A 19,839-nucleotide genomic window follows, 5' to 3' on the forward strand; every position below is an offset into this window, starting at 1 on the left:
TTTATTGATCAGTTTGACGGTGAATGAACCTCGCACAGAGTTCAACCAGGAGATTGTAGTTTGTGGTTGATAGCTCTATTAGAATTTGGACTATCTAAGCCATGGCTAAAAGGCTAGGAGGTTGTGTGTGTGTGGGGGAGGGGGGCAGGGGAGGGGGGGAGGGGGGGCAAGGAATAGAAAGGATAAAATCAAACATTGATATAATATCTGTTTCCAATAATGCTGGTGGTGGGGGAAGAATTACATGTGTTTTCTTCTACTCTTTATAGGTTGAACTTTTGACCATCTTGAGAATTCGTCGCGATATAATCTTCGTGGTTGAAAACGACGTTAAACACCAAATAAAGAAAGAAAGAATATTGAGAATTAGCTTCATCACTGTTCCCCATGCCCTTTGAACAAAGCTTGACAGATCAGATATAAACCAATAAAGGCAGTGTTTTTCTTTGATCCATAAAAAAAAGAGCTTTTAATCATGACAAGAGAATATCCATATGTGCAATATCTATTATGTGACAAACTTTTTGTGTGAGATGAAAACGTGTGATTTGTAGCTGCCCCCCGCGGGTTAGGGGGAGTCCCATATTGGTTGGGACGAGAAAGAATTTACCCGATGCTCCCCAGCATGTCGTAAGAGGCGACTAACGGATTCTGTTTCTCCTTTTACCCTTGTTAAGTGTTTCTTGTATGGAATATAGTCAATGTTTGTAAAGATTTTAGTCAAGCAGTATGTAAGAAATGTTAAGTCCTTTGTACTGGAAACTTGCATTCTCCCAGTAAGGTAATATATTGTACTACGTTGCAAGCCCCTGGAGCAAATTTTTGATTAGTGCTTTTGTGAACAAGAAACAATTGACAAGTGGCTCTATCCCATCTCCCCCCTTCCCCCGTCGCGATATAACCTTCGTGGTTGAAAACGACGTAAAACACCAAATAAAGAAAGAAAGAATGAAAGATTTGTGGCTTGGCCTTGATCGAAACAATATGCATTTACTGTCGGATTATTTTCTGTGTGAATGTATTTTTGCTTTGTTCATTTGTTTGTTTCTCAAGCCCGCCACTAACTACAGCCGAACTAGTTCGGCGAACATTCGGCGACCGTTCGGCAACGTCATCAAATCAGGGGATTACCTTATTTTTGGGTTGCACCTGTTACGTTCGCGGTTCGCCGATACAATCCTGCAAACATTCGGCGCGTCATCGGCGAACTGACTTTTCATTGGTTGAATATGTTTGAATCTTCATCCTTGAATAGTAACAATACTGACGGCTATAAAGCTGTCAACCGATCACGAGTCTTCTTGCGTGATATTTCTTGATCATGTGACCGGTATCACCGATACATTTCGCGGCTAGTTAGTACACCAAACCAGGCACGGTGTAACATTCGCCGAACGTTCGCTGGCTTGGTTCGGCTGTAGTTAGTAGCGGGCTAAATTGTTTCTTGTCTGTCTCACATGCCCCTGAATATGTTGTGGCAGGTTATTTCTTTCTAATTTACACTGCTTGAAAAAGTACAAGAGGGTTATTGGAGTGAGAGAAAAAAGAAAAGGCAGTTATATAATTGATGGAATAGATACAGGGCCATATTTTTGTTTTGTGTTTTTAATTGTGAAACAAATTATAGGGCAATCTTTAGACTTAGGTCAGTGACAAGATGGTAGTTGTGTTTTGGATAAACTTCAACATTCTCACTCCCGCAGTGGGGCACTGCGGTTATGAAATTAAAGGCCCCTCCTGTTTTTGGAACCACAGGAGCTTTCTAGTTTGCTGTTAGGTAGATTTTTGGTTCCTCTTTCCTGTCATGCTCTCTTTTTCTTCATGAATTCTTTTCTTTTTTCTGCCTTCTTGCTCATTCACCTGTATTTTTTCCAAAAATCTCTTCTCTTGCCGCTTGTCTCGCGATTCATGTATAGTTTAATCTGTTAGTGTTCTGATGTAAGTCCAGCAGTAGATAGGTTAAGCCTATTTTAACATACTGGAAACTGGTAATCTTCCAGTAGGTATTAATTTAGTTTTACTAAAGCCTGCTGGGACACAAGTAATGGGTTAGTGCATTTGTAAACAGGATTCGCTTGACAAGTGGCCCCCTTCATCCCCCCCCCTCCTCGTCCTGATATGGCTCTGCGTAGTCGGCTGGACGTTAAGCAACAAATAAACAAACAAACAAAACAACATTCTCACCAACTAATTCTCACCAACTTAAACACTGTTTTTAACAAGAATTGGCAGAATTAACACAGTTTATTGCTGTATCTTTATTGTTAAGTTGTGGCTTTTTCCTTCATGTTCAAATATATTTATGGAACAACAACATTTATGTCATTTCTCTTACTACATCTATTTTTGTTGAATTTTGAATTCTATGACCATTGAATGATGTATGGGTTAATCTGCTACTTTTGTATATGAGTTGTAGCCATGTTAGTGTCTCAAAATCTATGGATTCGATATATGATTGTTGATGCAGTTTTAAACTGACAAAGTAGAACTGTATGTATGTCAAGGAGAAAACTACAACAAAGTAATTCATATGTACACCGTTTCTTGGCTGGTATTTTACACTGTACAGAGAAGAAACATTTGGGATCATTATTCATTGCAAAGCACTTTTGTATTTATTTAATATATGGCCTACAGGGAAAGATCTTGAGCAGAGAAAACACATTCTTAAATAATAATTGTTGCATTTAAACCAGTAATGCATTTTATTTCTAACATGAACAAGATCTATGGCAGAAGTTGTCACCATCCGCATTATAAACTTGTATTAGTAATATAGGATGAAATCTAGACAGTTATTCTGTTCAGAAATACACAAAAAAATGTACTTAAATGATAACATGGGACTATTTTTGTTTTAATTTTCTTTATTGATATTGATTCAATCTGATAAGGTAGGAAGTACAATTGCTGAATCCTACCTACTTGCAACGTCTGGTATGCTTTATTATTTGTGATATAAGGAAAGTATCTTTAAAAAAAAAAAATTCACATAGTAATATAATGTCAAGTTGGGCATGTTGTTATGGAATAAATTGTAAAATGTCTGTTGTTTTGTTGTTAGTTCTTATGAATTGTGCTTAATTCCCCCCCCCCCCACACACACACACACTCTCTCTCTCTGTCTCTCTCTCTCTTGTTTCTGTGTCTCCTTTTCTGTCTGACAGTCTATCTGTATGTGTGTGTGTGTGAAGTGTTGGTTGGCTGACCATGCAATCCTTACTCTTTTCATGTGGTCAGTTTTTCCTGGATTATTCCTCATTTGAAGGAGGTACATTAGTTCTGTCGCAACATTCTCTCTCTCTCTCTCTCTCTCTCTCTCTCTCTCTCTCTCTCTCTCTCTCTCTCTCTCTCTCTCTCTCTCTCTCTCTCTCTCTCTCTCTCTCTCTCTCTCTCTCTCTCTCTCTCTCTCTCTCTCACACACACGCACATTTTCACACACGCGTACCTATAACATGGACAAAAAGAGCAAGCTTGGATATTCGCATGGCCATGTCCAGTTGTTACTGATTTACGTGGAAGCGTGTTAATATTAAGTATTAATAATCTTTGTGAAACTGCTGTATTTTCATTAGCTTCATTTTGATTGATTATAGATAGTCTGGGCTATCACAGTATGAGCTAGTCAGGGTTGAATTCTTTAAGGCGTAAGGGTCACCCAGATTGTCGGACCAAAACTGTTGTTAATCTGTTAGTGTTCTGATGTAAGTCCAGCAGTAGATAGGTTAAGCCTATTTTAACATACTGGAAACTGGTAATCTTCCAGTAGGTATTAATTTAGTTTTACTAAAGCCTGCTGGGACACAAGTAATGGGTTAGTGCATTTGTAAACAGGAATCGCTTGACAAGTGGCCCCCTTCATCCCCCCCTTCCTCGTCCTGATATGGCTCTGCGTAGTCGGCTGGACGTTAAGCAAAAAATAAACAAACAAACAAACAAGCCAAAACTGTTCTTTTTTTTATTCAGTCACTTGCAATCAATGAATTGGCTTGATGTTTGGTAGTTTTCTTCAAAAATCATTATATTTTCAGAAAACATTAAGTTTGAATGTCTAAATTAAATAGAACAACTGAAAACATTATTTAGTTCGTAAAAAAATGGGCAAAATAAACCTGCAAAAATTAGCATTTTTGCATTTTTCAATGCACTCTTGGGAAAAAAGTATGTGTCCAATTGAAAAATAAATTGGCATTCATATTTAAAGCATCATTACCTACATTATGTTCTAAAAGCTTTCTGTTTTGTTGGAAATTTTGCTTTTAGTAGCATTAGCAAAAGAATACTATACTGTAATTCTATATATTATTATGGTATATGAGCCAATGTCAAAAGGTGCTGTGGGTACGCTAGGTATTTTATAAGTTCTGTAACTATTTACTGAATGTACACTCAGATGGAACTTTTGGTTTTTCTGAGAGATTAATGAATAAAGATGATCGCAGAGAAAAACCAAAGACTAACTATAAACAGTTAAAATTCTGCTCCTCATTCATTACGCAAATTAGTGCTTTTTAGGGACGTATTTTGACAAGGTGTTTGAGTACTCTCGATAGTTTTAGAAAAAATGCTAATAAGCTTTTTTCTGGGCAGTTGGATTTAAACCAAATGATTGCATGAACCCCAATACATAGTTCTGTGTGTTTTTCGTCCCATTTGTCCGCTTTTTAAAGAAATTATTAAAGTTTGAAAATTGCGTGTCTAGCGTGACTCTTTGCGTCACAAAAACTCAAACTTTAAAAAAGCTTCCAAAAAATGTTGTTGTTCAACTTGATACACAAAAGAACCAGTTTTGAACAAAAACTGTCGGTGAAAAGGAAAAACAATGAAAATAACCACTATATTTTGAAGTTTGGTACCATTTCTGGCTAATTTAAGCTTTGTCGTCACAATGTCACACTAGACACTTTTTTTTTATCAAAGTTCATTTTTTTCCACAAAATGTTTAATTTCTTTCTTTTATGCGCTTTTACCTTGATTATATTTAATCTACACCCCAATACTCATATGCGAGCTCAGTAGAAATGAAAGTTCTAGAAAAAAAATTGAAAAAATCAGGTTTATGTCCTTACATGCCACAAGAGACACTCGTCAAGCCTCAACTTAACGGCCAAATAACACAGCCGTTGTGAAAGATTTTCCCTTTTCTCCTTTAGAAACTATATACTGAATGTGTTAAGCAACTCAAAACACCAGTCATTTTACTTTGGATGTACTTTGATTTTCGAAGCTGTCAGACAGCACCTTTTGACATTGGCTCAAATCACACAATCAACAAAATTCTATTTTTCTGATTATCAGCTTCATTTTAGAACAAAATAGAGCCAGTCAAGTGAACATTTGATGTGCACAGTTTCAATGGAATAGGTGAATATTTAAAACAGTTGATCATGCAGACAGTGTAGCTGCTCTGTGATTTCGCGCGAACTTTCACCACATAAAACAGCAAACAGTTCAACACCTATCAGTCTATGTCCCTTAGGGGGGGTCATCAAGAAATCAGAATCAAAACTATCTTCACTTGAGCTACTGTCTGATTCATCATCTGTGTCAGACTGTTCTGAGCAGTTTTTGGAATCAAATTCATCATCAGAAACGATAATTTCATTCAACAGACCCTTGATTAAAGTGATTTTTAATTCCCACCAACCTACTTTGAGCACTTATTGCAAGAAAACTATGTATGCTAGAGACAAAATGTAAACTGCACATGAAAATAGAGATATTTTTCTAGCTTTTGGCAACATCATAATTTAGTATATCTGAAAAACTATTTGTTTCCAAATTCTGGGTGACCCTTACGCCTTAAGCTTACTTTTGGATTGATCAATAGCTAATAAATGGCAATGTCGCTGTCTCACTGCAGGCATACGAAACAACCGATTCATTCTTTTTACATTTTACCTTGCAATGTTTTCAGATGGACTGGGAATCTTAGACGAGGGTGGTGGTGGTGGGGATATCATACTCAGGAACTCTCATGTAAAGTTTCATGCAGATCGGTCCAGTAGTTTCTTTGAATCGCTCTACACATACACACGCACACACACACACACACACACACACACACACAGACACACACACACACCACGACCCTCGTCTCGATCCCCCCTCTGTGTTAAAACATTCAGTCAAAATTTGACTAAATGTAAAAAGAAAGAAGAAAGCGAATGGCTCCTACGAATTACCTTCGCCATTAGTAATATGAACCAAAAATAATTCAGCTGCTTACTACCTAACTCAAGCTCAAACCCATTAGGTAACATGCGCCTTGAGTCGCCTCGTGTGGTGAGATATGTGCGCGATATAAATTCTCGTAAATAGATTAAATAAAAATAAAAATAAAACCCATTACTTGAAATTTTACCAGGATCAAGCGAACTTATATCTAGAGGTCATCAAACCCTGAAAATGCAAAGATTTAAAGACCTGCAGATGATGGTGTTGATCATTTCACATGCCTATGTCTCTGGTTTATTGAAAGCCACGCACGCGTGCGCATAGTATGTGTGTACGTGTATTATTGAGTGTGCATCCGTGCATACCTGTGCCAATTAATATATTTCTGTAGGTGGGAGTATCACCCTTTTTAATGACAATACTCACATAATATTATAACAAGTAATTTTGTTTTCTGTACACTGTTCCCCAGTCGATACAAGTATAGAAATTTGGATTCATTAGCAGTTGCTGTGGTTGACATAAGGTTGGCGCGAAATAGATTAAATTCGTTACAGCCAGGAGAAGCCCGAGCAAGAGCCAAGAGCGAAGCCTCACCCACGAGCCGTGCCTTCACTTCTAGGCCTGCTGTTCGTGTGTGCGGACACGGTGCTGAGTTGTACGTAAGTTTTCAGGTATGGAGATTAGTTTCAAAGACTTCATCTGTATTTTGGTTGTTGTTTCTTTTGTGCACGTACTTCAACTTCTTTGGTTGTCAAGTTCTTGCTTCATTTCCAATATCCTTACTTTGTTTCTTTTTTCGACACTTGCTTTATATCGTTCATGTATTTTGTGTGTGTATGTGTGTGTGTGTGTGTGTGTGTGTGTGTGTGTGTGTGTGTGTGTGTGTGTGTGCCTGCGTGCAACTCACACACAACAATACCTAAGCAGATGAGTTTGTGTGCAGATCTTTGTGATGATGTCGTTTATGTTAAAACCGGTTTTATGACTAAAAGGCTATTCCGCAATTGCCTACCGTAAATAACAATAATACCTCAAAATTTGTTTTATTAAAACACACACACACACACACACACACACACACACACGCACGCACGCACGCACGCACACACACACACACACACACACACACACACACATTGTCTTATGATAGTTCAGGGACAATTCAACCCTGAGTCTTGAGTCTTTAATTGTCTGATCATGTTGCACACCCATAAGGGATATACAATGTAGCCATTTCTATTACCCTTTTCTTCTCCTTAGATGTTTTGGTTAATTTTCTGTTCATCATTTCTGTACATTTATTCTCAGTTGAGGGCTCCCTTGATCCCTTAAAATCCGATTCACAGTTTTGTTTAAGTTATAAAAAAACAAAGGGGGGTGGGCAGGGGTGTCAACTGTACATAGTTAGCAAACAATTCCCCGTGATGGCACGGTGACGATACAATTCTGAGTAGGTAGTTGTCTGATCGTGGTTTATCTTTCTGCTTCATTGTAGATAACTGCACGATGCGTCGCAGACGACTTTTACGAATCTTCGCCGTTTTTGTGGGGGCGTGGATCCTCCTGTGTTGTGCAAACCTCTTCCTCTTCCTCTCCCCACCCGCGCCGGACACGATGACGCCTTACCAGCCCCTTGATGACGTCGAGCTGCAACAACAACGTCACAAAACCGCGTCACCACATTCCGGAAGCACCTTATCTCCTGGCGATGAGCTCAGCGCTGGTCAGTCTGGATGGTTTCACAAGATTCTTCGGTACGTTCGCGGAGAGGAAAAGATCCCCTCCCCTTACATCACCAAACCGATGGAATTCCCACCAAAGTCCAGTCTGAGGAATTATCTCTTCGGCTCGGTGTCCAAGAAAACCATCTTCGTCTTCAGCAGGCCTCCCTGGATGAACGTGCAGGCCGAAGACGACTTCCGGGCATGCGCAGTGAAGACCTGCAAGCTGACGAGCGATTATTTCGCCCTGTACAAGTCTGCGGCGGTGGTTGTGGATGTGTCACATGTCCCACGCAATCAATACAGACCGAGCTTCGGGAAAAGGCCAGATCAAGTTTGGGTGGCTTTATCGCAAGAAGCTCCCACCCATTGCTGCCATTCTTACAGCTTCCCAGGGTGGGCTGGTGTCTTCAACTTCACCATGTCGTACAGACTCGATTCCGACATTTTCTTCCCTGTGGGTATGTTGATTCGTAAAGAGTTACCTCCCCGGAAGAATTACGTCGCCATCGCGGCTCGCAAGACCAAAATGGCGGCGTGGTTTGTGAGCAACTGTCGCACTCAGAGTAAGCGAGAGCTGTACGTGAAAGAACTGCAGAAACACATCGACGTGGATGTGTTCGGACAGTGTGGTCCGTATAATTGTTCCAAGGCGGAGAGCGAGAGGTGCAGGGAGCTTCTGCACACTGATTACAGGTTCTACCTTGCCTTTGAGAACTCCTTTTGTCTGGTGAGTCAAGTGGTACAGTCTAACCAGTGGTGTTTGTTTTGTTTGTTTGTTTGCTTAACGCCCAGCCGACCACGAAGAGCCATATCAGGGCGGTGCTGCTTTGACATAACGTGCGCCACACACAAGACAGAAGTCGCAGCACAGGCTTCATGTCTCACCCAGTCACATTATTCTGACACCGGACCAACCAGTCCTAGCACAAACCCCATAATGCCAAACACCAGGCGGAGCAGCCACTAGATTGCCAATTTTAAAGTCTTAGGTATGACCCGGCCGGGGTTCGAACCCACGACCTCCCGATCACGGGGCGGACGCCTTACCACTTGGCCAACCGTGCCGGTACCTGTGGTGGTTTACACTTTTTTTTTTATATATATACGATAAACAAGGTAGATAATCTTGAACTTTAGTGTGTTAAATTCATTGCTCAGAATCCAGTGGCATTCTTTACTTATTTTTGGTACAAGTCCCTGTGAGCAAGCCAAAGAACATATGTCGTGAAATTAATTGACGGATTGAGCTCCAAACTTAAGCAATTAACTCTAGTTCAGTGCTGGTATCGCTGTACGCGTCCCCTTGGTAACAAGGGAGACCACTCTAAAAAAGAAAGTGATCCATCCCATAATGTCCGACTATTGCTTGTCTGACTTCCGTATGCGTGCGCATATGCCGCCAATTCATCATTCCAGACGAAGCCCAACTCACTCTTTTTTAGACCCCAGTACAACCACAGCGGGGAGGCGGGAGGGAATAAACGTTGTGAGTTGGGTAAGTATATTAATTAAATGAAAATTTATTATTAAAATTTTGGATTAAATTACATATCTTTACCCAACTCACAAATAGCAGATTGCTACTATAGGTGGCGGGTATATAGAGAAATTATAATATTAGGACCTGTCCTGCGACTACCATAACAGGTAACGCGAAACTGCCGTCCTGTCTCAAGACGTCTCTGAGGTAGAAGTTAATAAAAACCTCCTCAGACCGCCAGTAAGCCGACTCCAGTACTTCAGCCAAAAAAGCCCGACCAGAGGACTGCCAAAGAGGAGGCCCATGCCCTTGCCTCAAACGTTCTAGCTATAGTGAAAGGCAAAACTGCCCTAACATCTCCAGACTGTGTTAGTCAACAGGTAAGACCTGTCTGAACAACATGGAGACTCACTTGATTAAAGTCCTTTTCACAATATCCTTACACCTGCTGTGTTAAGTGATATCATAAACGCTTCTGACCTTCTGACCAATTGCCAAGTCCGTGACGGGTACCTTCTGAGCGTCTGTTTGATCGACGAAAATGACGCCAACAAGCTTACGTTTTCAACCAAGGGACATCATTTACACAACAGAGTTACGTCCCCTGTCACAATTCACGGATAATGCCGTCTTTGTCGCATGTAAACGAAATGCAATCGTACACAAAGGTACAGTTCATTCCGTGACTTCAAAGGGATCTAAAATGACTTGTTTTACTTACAAGTGCAGGTTCTGCAAATTCGAAGGCTTAGATGCCTCTGAATTCTGAGCTATGAATGTTACACACTAAAGTTAAAGATTACTACAAGGTACATGATCGTGGAGCAAGGTATGTTTTCACTACATGAATATACATTTACTTATCGGAACACCAATTCTGCAGCTATTACCTGTTCATGCTTTATTATTGACCAGTATGACCAGATCGCTCCTCGGTCGTTGCGGACAGGTGGTCTCTATGAACATATAAATGAGGCCCAAGGCTATATGGGGAAAAAGAACGCTCGTTTGGGATCCTCGGGAGCGGTCGTTGCGGACAGGGCGTCTCTATGAACATATAAATGAGGCCCTAGGCTATGTGGGGAAAAAGAACACTCGTTTGGGATCCTCGGGAGCGGTCGTTGCGGACAGGTGGTCTCTATGAACATATAAATGAGGCCCTAGGCTATGTGGGGAAAAAGAACACTCGTTTGGGATCCTCGGGAGCGGTCGTTGCGGACAGGTGGTCTCTATGAACATATAAATGAGGCCCAAGGCTATATGGGGAAAAAGAACACTCGTTTGGGATCCTCGGGAGCGGTCGTTGCGGACAGGTGGTCTCTTTTGAGAGGTGGGCAGGTTCGACTGTAATAGTAAGCTCAAGCCAAACATTCTGAAATACGGCATTCAATAATTATAGCTAACATTATTTGGGTAACAAGTTTTGCACGTGAAGACAGCTAGAGATCATTATTGAAAGTTGACGGGTGGGTATTCCAGTCAGTTCTGTATCCATACCAATCAAAACTCTCATTAGTTTGGCAGAGAAGACGAGACTATTGTGTCAAAATTGTTTGTTTAACCTTTAAGGCTTGTAATTATTAATCTGTGTGAGTGTGTTGGCGCGCGCGCGCGCGTGCGTGTGTGTGTTCGTTTGACTGCGTTTTTTTTAAGAGTACCGGTTGCACAAGACCCACGCCATCAAAATGGACATTAACATTTTATGGATTGATCATTTTGTTGGTTTATTCATTTCTTCTTCCTTTTTACATTTTGTTCAGTTTTGACCAAGTGTTTTAAGTTAGCATAGTTTATTTACTGATATATACAGGGCCGGATCTGGGGGGGGGGGTTCCTGGGGTTCCGGAACCCCCCCCCCCCCCCCCCCTGGCCATCCAATGTACCTCTCAGAGAAAAAAAAAGTGGACTTTGGACCCCTGCCTTCAGTTGGAACACCCCCCCCCCCCCCCCCCACTCAAACGAACTTGGTCCGGCCCTGTATATATATATATATATATATATATATATATATGTACGTATTTATCTATCTTTATCTCTTTCTCGGTTCATTTTATCAATGTCATCTTCTCAAGGACTACGTGACGGAGAAGTTCTTTGACACCTACAACAACACTGACGTCATCCCAGTGGTGAGAGGTCATGCGGATTATGACAGGTATTTTCCTCCCGGTACCTTTATCAACACCGCTGATTTTTCCTCCCCGGCCGATCTGGCGACGCACCTGAAGGCTTTGGCGTCTGATGCGTACCGCTATGCTGCCATTCTGGAGAGGAAAGACAGGTAGAGTGCCCTCTCTCTTTCTGTCTGCTTGTCTGCTTGTCTGTCTGTCTGTCTGTCTTGCTTTCTGTCTGTCTGTCTTTATGTCTATCTGTTTGTCTGTCTGTCTGTCTGTATGTCTATATGTCTGTCTGTCTGTCTTGCTTTATGGCTGGCTGGCTAGCTGGCTGGCTGTCTGTCCATCCGTCCCTCCGTACGTATGTCTGGCTGACTGGCTGGCTGGCTGACTGGCTCTCTGTCTGTCTGTCCGTCCTGCCGTCCATCCATCCCTCCGTACGTATGTCTGTCTGTCTGTCTGTCTGTCTGGCTGGCTGGCTTGCCGTCTGTCTGTCCTTTGACTGTCTGTCTTTCTGTCCGTCCGTCTGGCTAGCTGGCTGTCTGTCTGTCTGTCTGTCTGTCTGTCTGTCTGGCTAGCTGGCTGTCTGGTTGTCTTTCTGTCCGTTCGTCTGGCTAGTTGGCTGGCTGTCTTTCTGATTGTCTTTCTGATTATCTGTCCGTCTGGCTGGCTGGCTGTCTGTCTGTTTGTCTGCATGCCAATATGGCAGTTGCACACTATACGCGTAATCTTTATATTAGTATGACAGACCTGCTAGAGCCTTATCCTCCTTCGTGTGTACACGCAAGCACAAGACCAAATGCGCACGGAAAAGATCATATAACCCATGTCAGAGTTCGGTGTGTTATAGAAATACGAAAATACCAAGCATGCATCCTCCGAAAGCGGCGTGTGGCTGCCTGAATGGCGGGGTAAAAACGGTCATACACGTTGAACCCCACTCGTGCAAATAACACGAGTGTACGTGGGAGTTTCAGCCCATGAACGCAGAAGAAGAAGAAGATACCTGACAAGTTCATAATCCCACAAGCACGCAGCAAAAAAACCAACAAAAAAACAACAACAAACAAACAACAACAACAACAACAACAACAACAACAACAACAACAACAACAACAGAGACGACACTTAATAAACTTCTGGGACGAAAAGGTCACATCATGTACTGTTGTACCAAATAAACTTTGTGACGCGGCTCCCTTGTTTAGTTCCGACGAATCGAAGTTTCGCGCGACGCTGCACATTTTTGCAGACCTGTTTACCAGTACGATTTGGGCGTATTTTGTACGCCAAATTATTATCGGTACGCAAATACGCGACACACACACAAAATACGCCTAAGAAAAGTCTACAATACGTTTTCCGGTGTTGGTGTGCTGATTACGGGATGGTACAACTGATACCGGTTTCGGTCGAAGGGAGATAACCATGACAGCAAGTCTTCAGCTGTGGAAACCTTGTTCAGTTGTTGGCACGTGCGATCATCTGGGCAATCGTGGCAAAATGAAGCGGAAAAATGTGCCAGTTTCGGATGACTGTACCAAATCTAAACAGCAGAAGCAGCAGATTTTGTGGAGTCTACTATGGGAAAAAGTCATGCACACTGCAAGTATTGTAAATCAGATTTCTCCGTTGGCCATGCTGGGAAATATGACATCGAACGACACTGCAGTTCCAAATCTCACCTGGACAAGGTTGCTGCAATGAAATCCGCTGAAAGCAGCCTGGGAATTATGAAGTTCATTCCCGCAAAGCAAATCCTGCCAGAAGAAAAGGCTGTAGTCCATGCTGAAGCAATGTTTTCTGAGATGATTGTAAAAATGAACTTGCCACTGTCAACCGCAGATGTTATTTCACGAACTTCATCTTTTCATCATCAATCTGTTTGGAAGACACTGGTTATAATGCTATAAACTGACAGGTAAATAACATTGTTTTATCCCTGTTGTATTGGAAGGAGTGAAATTCTGAAGGTGTTCACAGGACATGCTATTCTTACACAAACACGTTTGCACCCACGCGTACATTTTCCCTAGCCCATATGGCTTTGCTTGCAAAGTACACCAACTTTTTGAAAAATACACTCAACTTTTTGGGAAAGTAGGCCTACTCTTGCCTCGGGTTTAGGGTAAACAGGTCTGTTTTTGTTTGTAGTTTGTCGAGTGTGCATAACTTTTGTCACCCCTCTGTACATTTCAGGTACGAGACGACCTACACGCTGGACCAAGCGTTGTGCAAGCTATGTGAGATCGTCCATTCCCCAGAGTTAAACAGCCAAGATCACCACCACACCGATATTGCTGAATGGTTCGAAAGCGACGTGTGCTTCGACCCAGAAGATGTCTGAAAGCCTGAGAGTGTACAACGTCGCAGGAGACATTTGCGTGTGGTGGTCACATTTTTTGGATATTAAATGCATAACCTTTCCCGACAGCTGAAGAGAGGATACACAAATAATAACCAACCAACCAGCCAACCAGCCTTTCTCGTGAAAATAGTTCTGCTCACTGTCTCTGACCTGTCTTGGCTTGGTTTTAAACGCTTTTATTAAAATAATGACAAATAGCAACGCCCCATACAAAGAATATGGCTGGGGTTTAAACGCTTTTATTCAAGAATTACACATAACAATGCCTCATACAAACAATATGGGTGTAAGAAATGTTAAGTCCTTTGTACTGGAAACTTGCATTCTCCCAGTGAGGTAATATATTGTACTACGTTGCAAGCCCCTGGAGCAAAATTTTGATTAGTGCTTTTGTGAACAAGAAACAATTGACAAGTGGCTCTATTCCATCTCCCCCCTTACCTCCGTCGCGATATAACCTTGAACGGTTGAAAACGACGTTAAACACCAAATAAAGACAACAGATGTGTGATACAGATAAGGTCCGAAAAGACAAGTGTAATGTAGTAAGGTTGGATTTTTACAACACTCTCTCCAAAGAGCCATACGGTCAAGATAATAGTTCCTCTGAATTTCATTTCATTTTTTTATATTTAGTCAAGTTTTGACTAAATATTTTAACGTAGAGGGGGGAATCGAGACGAGGGTCGTGGTGTATGTGTGTGTGTGTGTGTGTGTGTGTGCGTGTGTGTGTGTGTGTGTGTGTGTGTGTGTGTGTGTGTGTGTGTGTGTGTGTCAGGGGCGGATCAGTTGCTTTGTAAGGGGGGGTGCACTTTGAATCGAAAGTGAATGTGATGGGCGCAAAGCGCCTGAATTTGCTAGGGGGGTCCGGGGGCATGCCCCCCCCGAAAAATGTTTTGGCCCAAAGAAGCAAAATGGTGCCATCTTGTGCCATTTGAACTTATAAATGGTCATAGAATCAGCTTTCCAAATTTTTTCTTTTTTTTTTTTGCTGGAGGGGGGGTGCACGTGCACCCTGTGCACCCCCCCCCCCCCTCGTCCGCCCCTGTCTGTGCGTGTGTGTGTGTAGAGCGATTCAGACTAAACTACTGGACCGATCTTTATGACATTTGACATGAGAGTTCCTGGGAATGATATCCCCGGACGTTTTTTTTTTACATTTTCAATAAATACCTTTGATGACGTCATATCCGGCTTTTTGTAAAAGCTGAGGCGGCACTGTCACACCCTCATTTTTCAATCAAATTGATTGAAATTTTGGCCAAGCAATTTTCGACAAAGGCCGGACTTTGGTATTGCATTTGAGCTTGGTGGCTTAAAAACTAATTAATGACTTTGGTCATTAAAAATCGGAAACTTGTAATAAAAAGTATTTTTTTATTAAACGATCCAAAAACATTTTCATGTATTTCTTCGTCATTTTCTGATTCCAAAAACATATACATATGTTATATTTGGATTACAAACAAGCTCTAAAAATTAAAAATATAAAAATTACGATTAAAATTAATTTTCCGAAATTGATTTAAAAACAATTTCATCTTATTCCCTGTCGGTTCCTGATTCCAAAAACATATAAACATGATATGTTTGGATTAAAAACAAACTCAGTAAGCTAAAAAGAATAGACGTACAGAAAAGCGTGTTATCCTGCTCAGCGCGACCACTACCGCACTATTCTGCATGGCTTGTCGATTTCACTGCCTTTGCCACGAGCGGTGGACTGACGAAACTACGAGTATGTGGTCTTTGTGAAAAAAAGCATTGCGTTCAGTTTCATTCTGTGAGTTCGACAGCTTGACTAAATGTTGTTATTTCGCCTTACGCGACTTGTTACTTTATTGTTCCATCGCTGGGAAATTCGGGTCGTTTCCTCCCAGTGGAAAGCTAGCAGCAAAGGAGTCGCGCTACCCAGGTGTCTGCGTGTTTAGGTGTATTCAGCCACCGGCACTTATGGCAGAATGACCAAGGTCTTTTACGTGCCATTGTGGTGGCACGGGGGTGGGACATGGCCTCCGTCTCTGGGTCTGCACATAAAGTTGACCCGTGCCCGTCCCGGCCCGAATTCGAACCTGCGACCTTCCGATCACAAGTCCAGTGCTCTACCCACTCAGCTCCACCGGGCCCCCCAATGAATTAAACGCGTGCGTAGCATCAACAGAGAACCGGAACGGTTGGCCTAGTGGTAAGGCGTCCGCCCCGTGATCGGGAGGTCGTGGGTTCGAACCCCGGCCGGGTCATACCTAAGACTTTAAAATTGGCAATCTAGTGGCTGCTCCGCCTGGCGTCTGGCATTATGGGGTTAGTGCTAGGACTGGTTGGTCCGGTGTCAGAATAATGTGACTGGGTGAGACATGAAGCCTGTGCTGCGACTTCTGTCTTGTGTGTGGCGCACGTTATATGTCAAAGCAGCACCGCCCTGATATGGCCCTTCGTGGTCGGCTGGGCGTTAAGCAAACAAACAAACAAAAAGCATCAACAGACAAAAAGAAAAAAAGACATTTCGCATTAAGGATTGTCATCAAGCTTGATAATTATTTTACAGCACGTGAACATCTGCGTACGAACAAAAGGACACGGTTGAAATTGTCACAACTTACCAACGACACATTTTCGTGTGACGACAATATATTGGATCGTGATATTGATATTCTACAATGTATAAAGACGCGTCGCGCGGATCAGTCTACCGAAACAAAACACCTGCTACAAACACAGTACGGGGTTAGCGGCGAGTTTTAATAAAGAACACCGATGTAAAGCATTGTTTTTGTCAGAAAAGTGACCTCGAAATGATATGATGAATATTAATTAACCAAGCTTTCTAATAGAACCGGGATCATACAAAACTGGACGCATTCTGAGTTAAGGTACTGTTCCAGGGCTGAATTGCAGGTTGGGGGGAGGGTAGTCCGGGGTTCTGGAAGCCCCCTCCTCCTTGTCCGGCTAATGTACCTTTTTCAAGGATAGACTCAACATAGCACTTTGAAATGCAACATTTCATCAGCATCTTGGGTGCAAGCCACCCATTGTGGGAGCCCTGCTCCCTCTCACACAGCCCTGCATTGTGTCGGTAAGCACGATCATATACATCGCCACACATCTTGTTAGCCTTTAACCCAGGTTAAGATCATCCTTTCACTTAGACACATCCCACAAATCAACAGTCTGGCTCCCATTGGGGTGTGCACGTTAAAGATCCCACGATTGACAAAAAGGTCTTTCCTGGCAAAATTGGATTGGCATAAATAAAAATGTCTACCAAAATACCCGTGAGACTTGGAATAATAGGCCGTGAAAAGTAGGATATGCGCCAAAATGGCTGCGATCTGCTGGCCGATGTGAATGCGTGATGTATTGTGTACAAAAATTCCATCTCACACGGCAAAAATAAATCGCATAAAAAAAAAAAATTAAAAAAATAAATCCCTGCGCTTAGAAGTGTACCCACGGTTTGGTACAGCAGCTCCTGCCAGTTTGAGAAAGAAAAACTGGAGAAGGTCGTTAGGGCTGCCAGCAGGATCATTGGCAGAGATCTCCCCTCTATAGACTCCCTTCACATCCTGCGCATGATGAGGAAATGTAGGTCCATCATGCAGGATCCCACACTCCCGGCTGGTCATCTCTTCCAGCCTCTGCCCTCGGGGCGCAGGCTCAGAACCCTCAGATGCTGTACGGCAAGATTCAGAAACAGTTTCTACCCCCAGGCTGTCCTGGCTTTTAATAACCGGTAAATGAACTCTACAGATTGTGACACGTTTTAGGATGCTCTAGGAGTATGCTTTTAGTAGCTGACATTACATACTGTGATATATAGAGTGGGTTTTAGTATGGTGACACCACTGTGACGCGATGAAGCCAGACTATGGTTTAGCAGCTGGTTATATTACCGGAATACACATCTAGTATGTTTTAGTAGTTTTAGTCGTTCTTTAACCACTGTGATGTGTTGGAAGAGTTTATTTTTATGTACTGTTTTAGAGGTACATTTTATCAGTATGGAACATGTTCAGTTCTTACAGTAGTTGATAGTGGGGGGGGGGGGGGGGGATCCTATCTTATTCTGCGTACTTTTATTGTGGTTCCGATAGCTCTTAGAGTTTCATAGTTCTCACCATGTCTGTATAGTGTATGTATTAGTTACTGTGATACCAAATTGTCTTACCCATGTATGTATGATGCTATGCGCCAGAGATGTATGAATGCTATTTATTTCTGTTTTTATCACACAGCAAGCTGCTTTCCTCGTGTATTTTTTATGTTCATTCATGTATTGTACACTTGGCAATAAATTATCTATCTATCTATCTATCTGGAATACGCGCGATATAAGCCTCATATTGATTGATATTGATTGAAGAGTGGGGCATGTTTCTTTGTGGAATGAATGCCACATATTGGCAGGAGTGTCAGATACAAAATCATATCAACAAACAGTCCTCCTCTGCGCAGAGTGCATCCGATCCTCTGTTTGTTGCTTTTGTTGTTGCTGTTGCATCCAATCCTCTTTTTGTTGCTTTTGTTGTTGTTGTTGTTGTTGTTGTTGTTGTTGTTGTTGTTGTTGTTGTTGGTGGTGGTAGTGTTGGTGGTGGTGGTGTTGGTGGTTTTGTTGTTGTTGTTGGTGGTGGTGGTGGTGGGGTTGTTGTTATTGGTGGTGGTGGTGGTGGTTTTGTTGTTGTTGTTGTTGTTGTTGTTGTTGTTGTTGTCCAGTTGGGAAGATGCCCTTATCCAATGTTACGGCCTGGACAGATCAATGGAGATGATTGTGCAAGATGGTCAACTCGGAAAGGATCAAAGGCATCTGGAAAGATCGAATCTTTACTACTCTCGAACACGTGCGTGGAAAGAAAAAACGAATTTGAATCATCAGGTTAAACTTTCACAACAGGTGAAAACTTGCGTGTGAGGAAAAACATATGGGTTCATAAGGTTCTACTTATACAGCACACATATACTTGTACATGGTTATCAGGGGAGGTTCAATTAGATTGTAAATAGGAGGGGGGGGGGGGGTTGTGCACTTAGAATTCAAAAGTGTAAATCAAGGGCTCGCAGCTCGCCCGAGAGTGCTAGGGAGGTCCGGGGGCTCCCCCCCCCCCTCTACCCTTCCCCGGTCCCAAGAAGCAAAATGGTGAGCACTATCTGGTGCCGTCTGAGCTTTGAATTTGCCACGGAACATCTTGTGAAATTCCCAAGTAAAAAAACCACCATCTCTCTCTTTTTATTTTTAAGCCGGAGGGTGGTGCAAGTGCACCCTGTGCACCCCCCCCTCCCCCGCTGGGTCCATCCCAGCATGATTAAAACATTTTGGATCATAAGGTCGACGTTCGCTTCTGCACATTAACACCAGTATATGTGATCAAAACTGATTGGATCATTAAAAGTGAATGCTTACAACACAATGTCATACTACCTTGCGTGTGAGGAAAAAAGTAAGTAAACAATACAGTCGGCTTTTTGTTGTTGTTGTTGTTGTTGTTGTTGTTGTTGTTGTTGTTGTTGTTGTTGTTGTTGTTTTGTTGTTGTTGTTGTTGTTGTTGTTGTTTTGTTTTGTCATTTGGGTTGTGCGATTTTTTTGGGTCCCTTTATAGTATTTAACAAAAATAAAAATTACTTTTTACTTTTTGTTTTTAACTCATTTACGCTTTCTTTTGTCTTAACACTTTTAGATCATTAAATCATTTGTTTACAACTCGGGAATGCCTGCATGTACCGATCATTGTCTGTTGCAAGGTTTGAATTGAGAATAAAACACGCAGAAGCGAAGAAGAAATATTGTTATAGTGATTTTACTGAAATTCTCCCTCTCAAATTCACTCACAAAGCCATATCCACTTGTCAGGATTGATGGTTGCTTCATGTCTCTGTCTCTGTGTGTGTGTGTGTGTGTGTGTGTGTGTGTGTGTGTGTGTGTGTGTGTGTGTGTGTGTGTGTGTGTAAGTGAGTGTGAGTGTGTGTGTGTGTATACGT

General features: G+C 42.1%; 1 protein-coding gene across 1 annotated transcript; it reads left to right on the forward strand.

Annotated features, from left to right (window-relative positions):
• Positions 1-6,712: 6,712 nt before the first annotated feature.
• LOC138972981 (alpha-(1,3)-fucosyltransferase C-like) lies at positions 6,713-14,599 on the forward strand. Its single transcript, XM_070345642.1, has 4 exons — positions 6,713-6,854; positions 7,679-8,634; positions 11,460-11,668; positions 13,701-14,599. Exons 2-4 carry the CDS (start codon positions 7,690-7,692, stop codon positions 13,846-13,848), a joined length of 1,302 nt encoding a protein of 433 aa, XP_070201743.1. The 5' UTR covers positions 6,713-6,854; positions 7,679-7,689; the 3' UTR covers positions 13,849-14,599.
• Positions 14,600-19,839: the final 5,240 nt, after the last annotated feature.

This window comes from Littorina saxatilis, linkage group LG8, assembly GCF_037325665.1.
Source record: "Littorina saxatilis isolate snail1 linkage group LG8, US_GU_Lsax_2.0, whole genome shotgun sequence".
Taxonomy (NCBI): Eukaryota; Metazoa; Mollusca; class Gastropoda; order Littorinimorpha; family Littorinidae; genus Littorina; species Littorina saxatilis.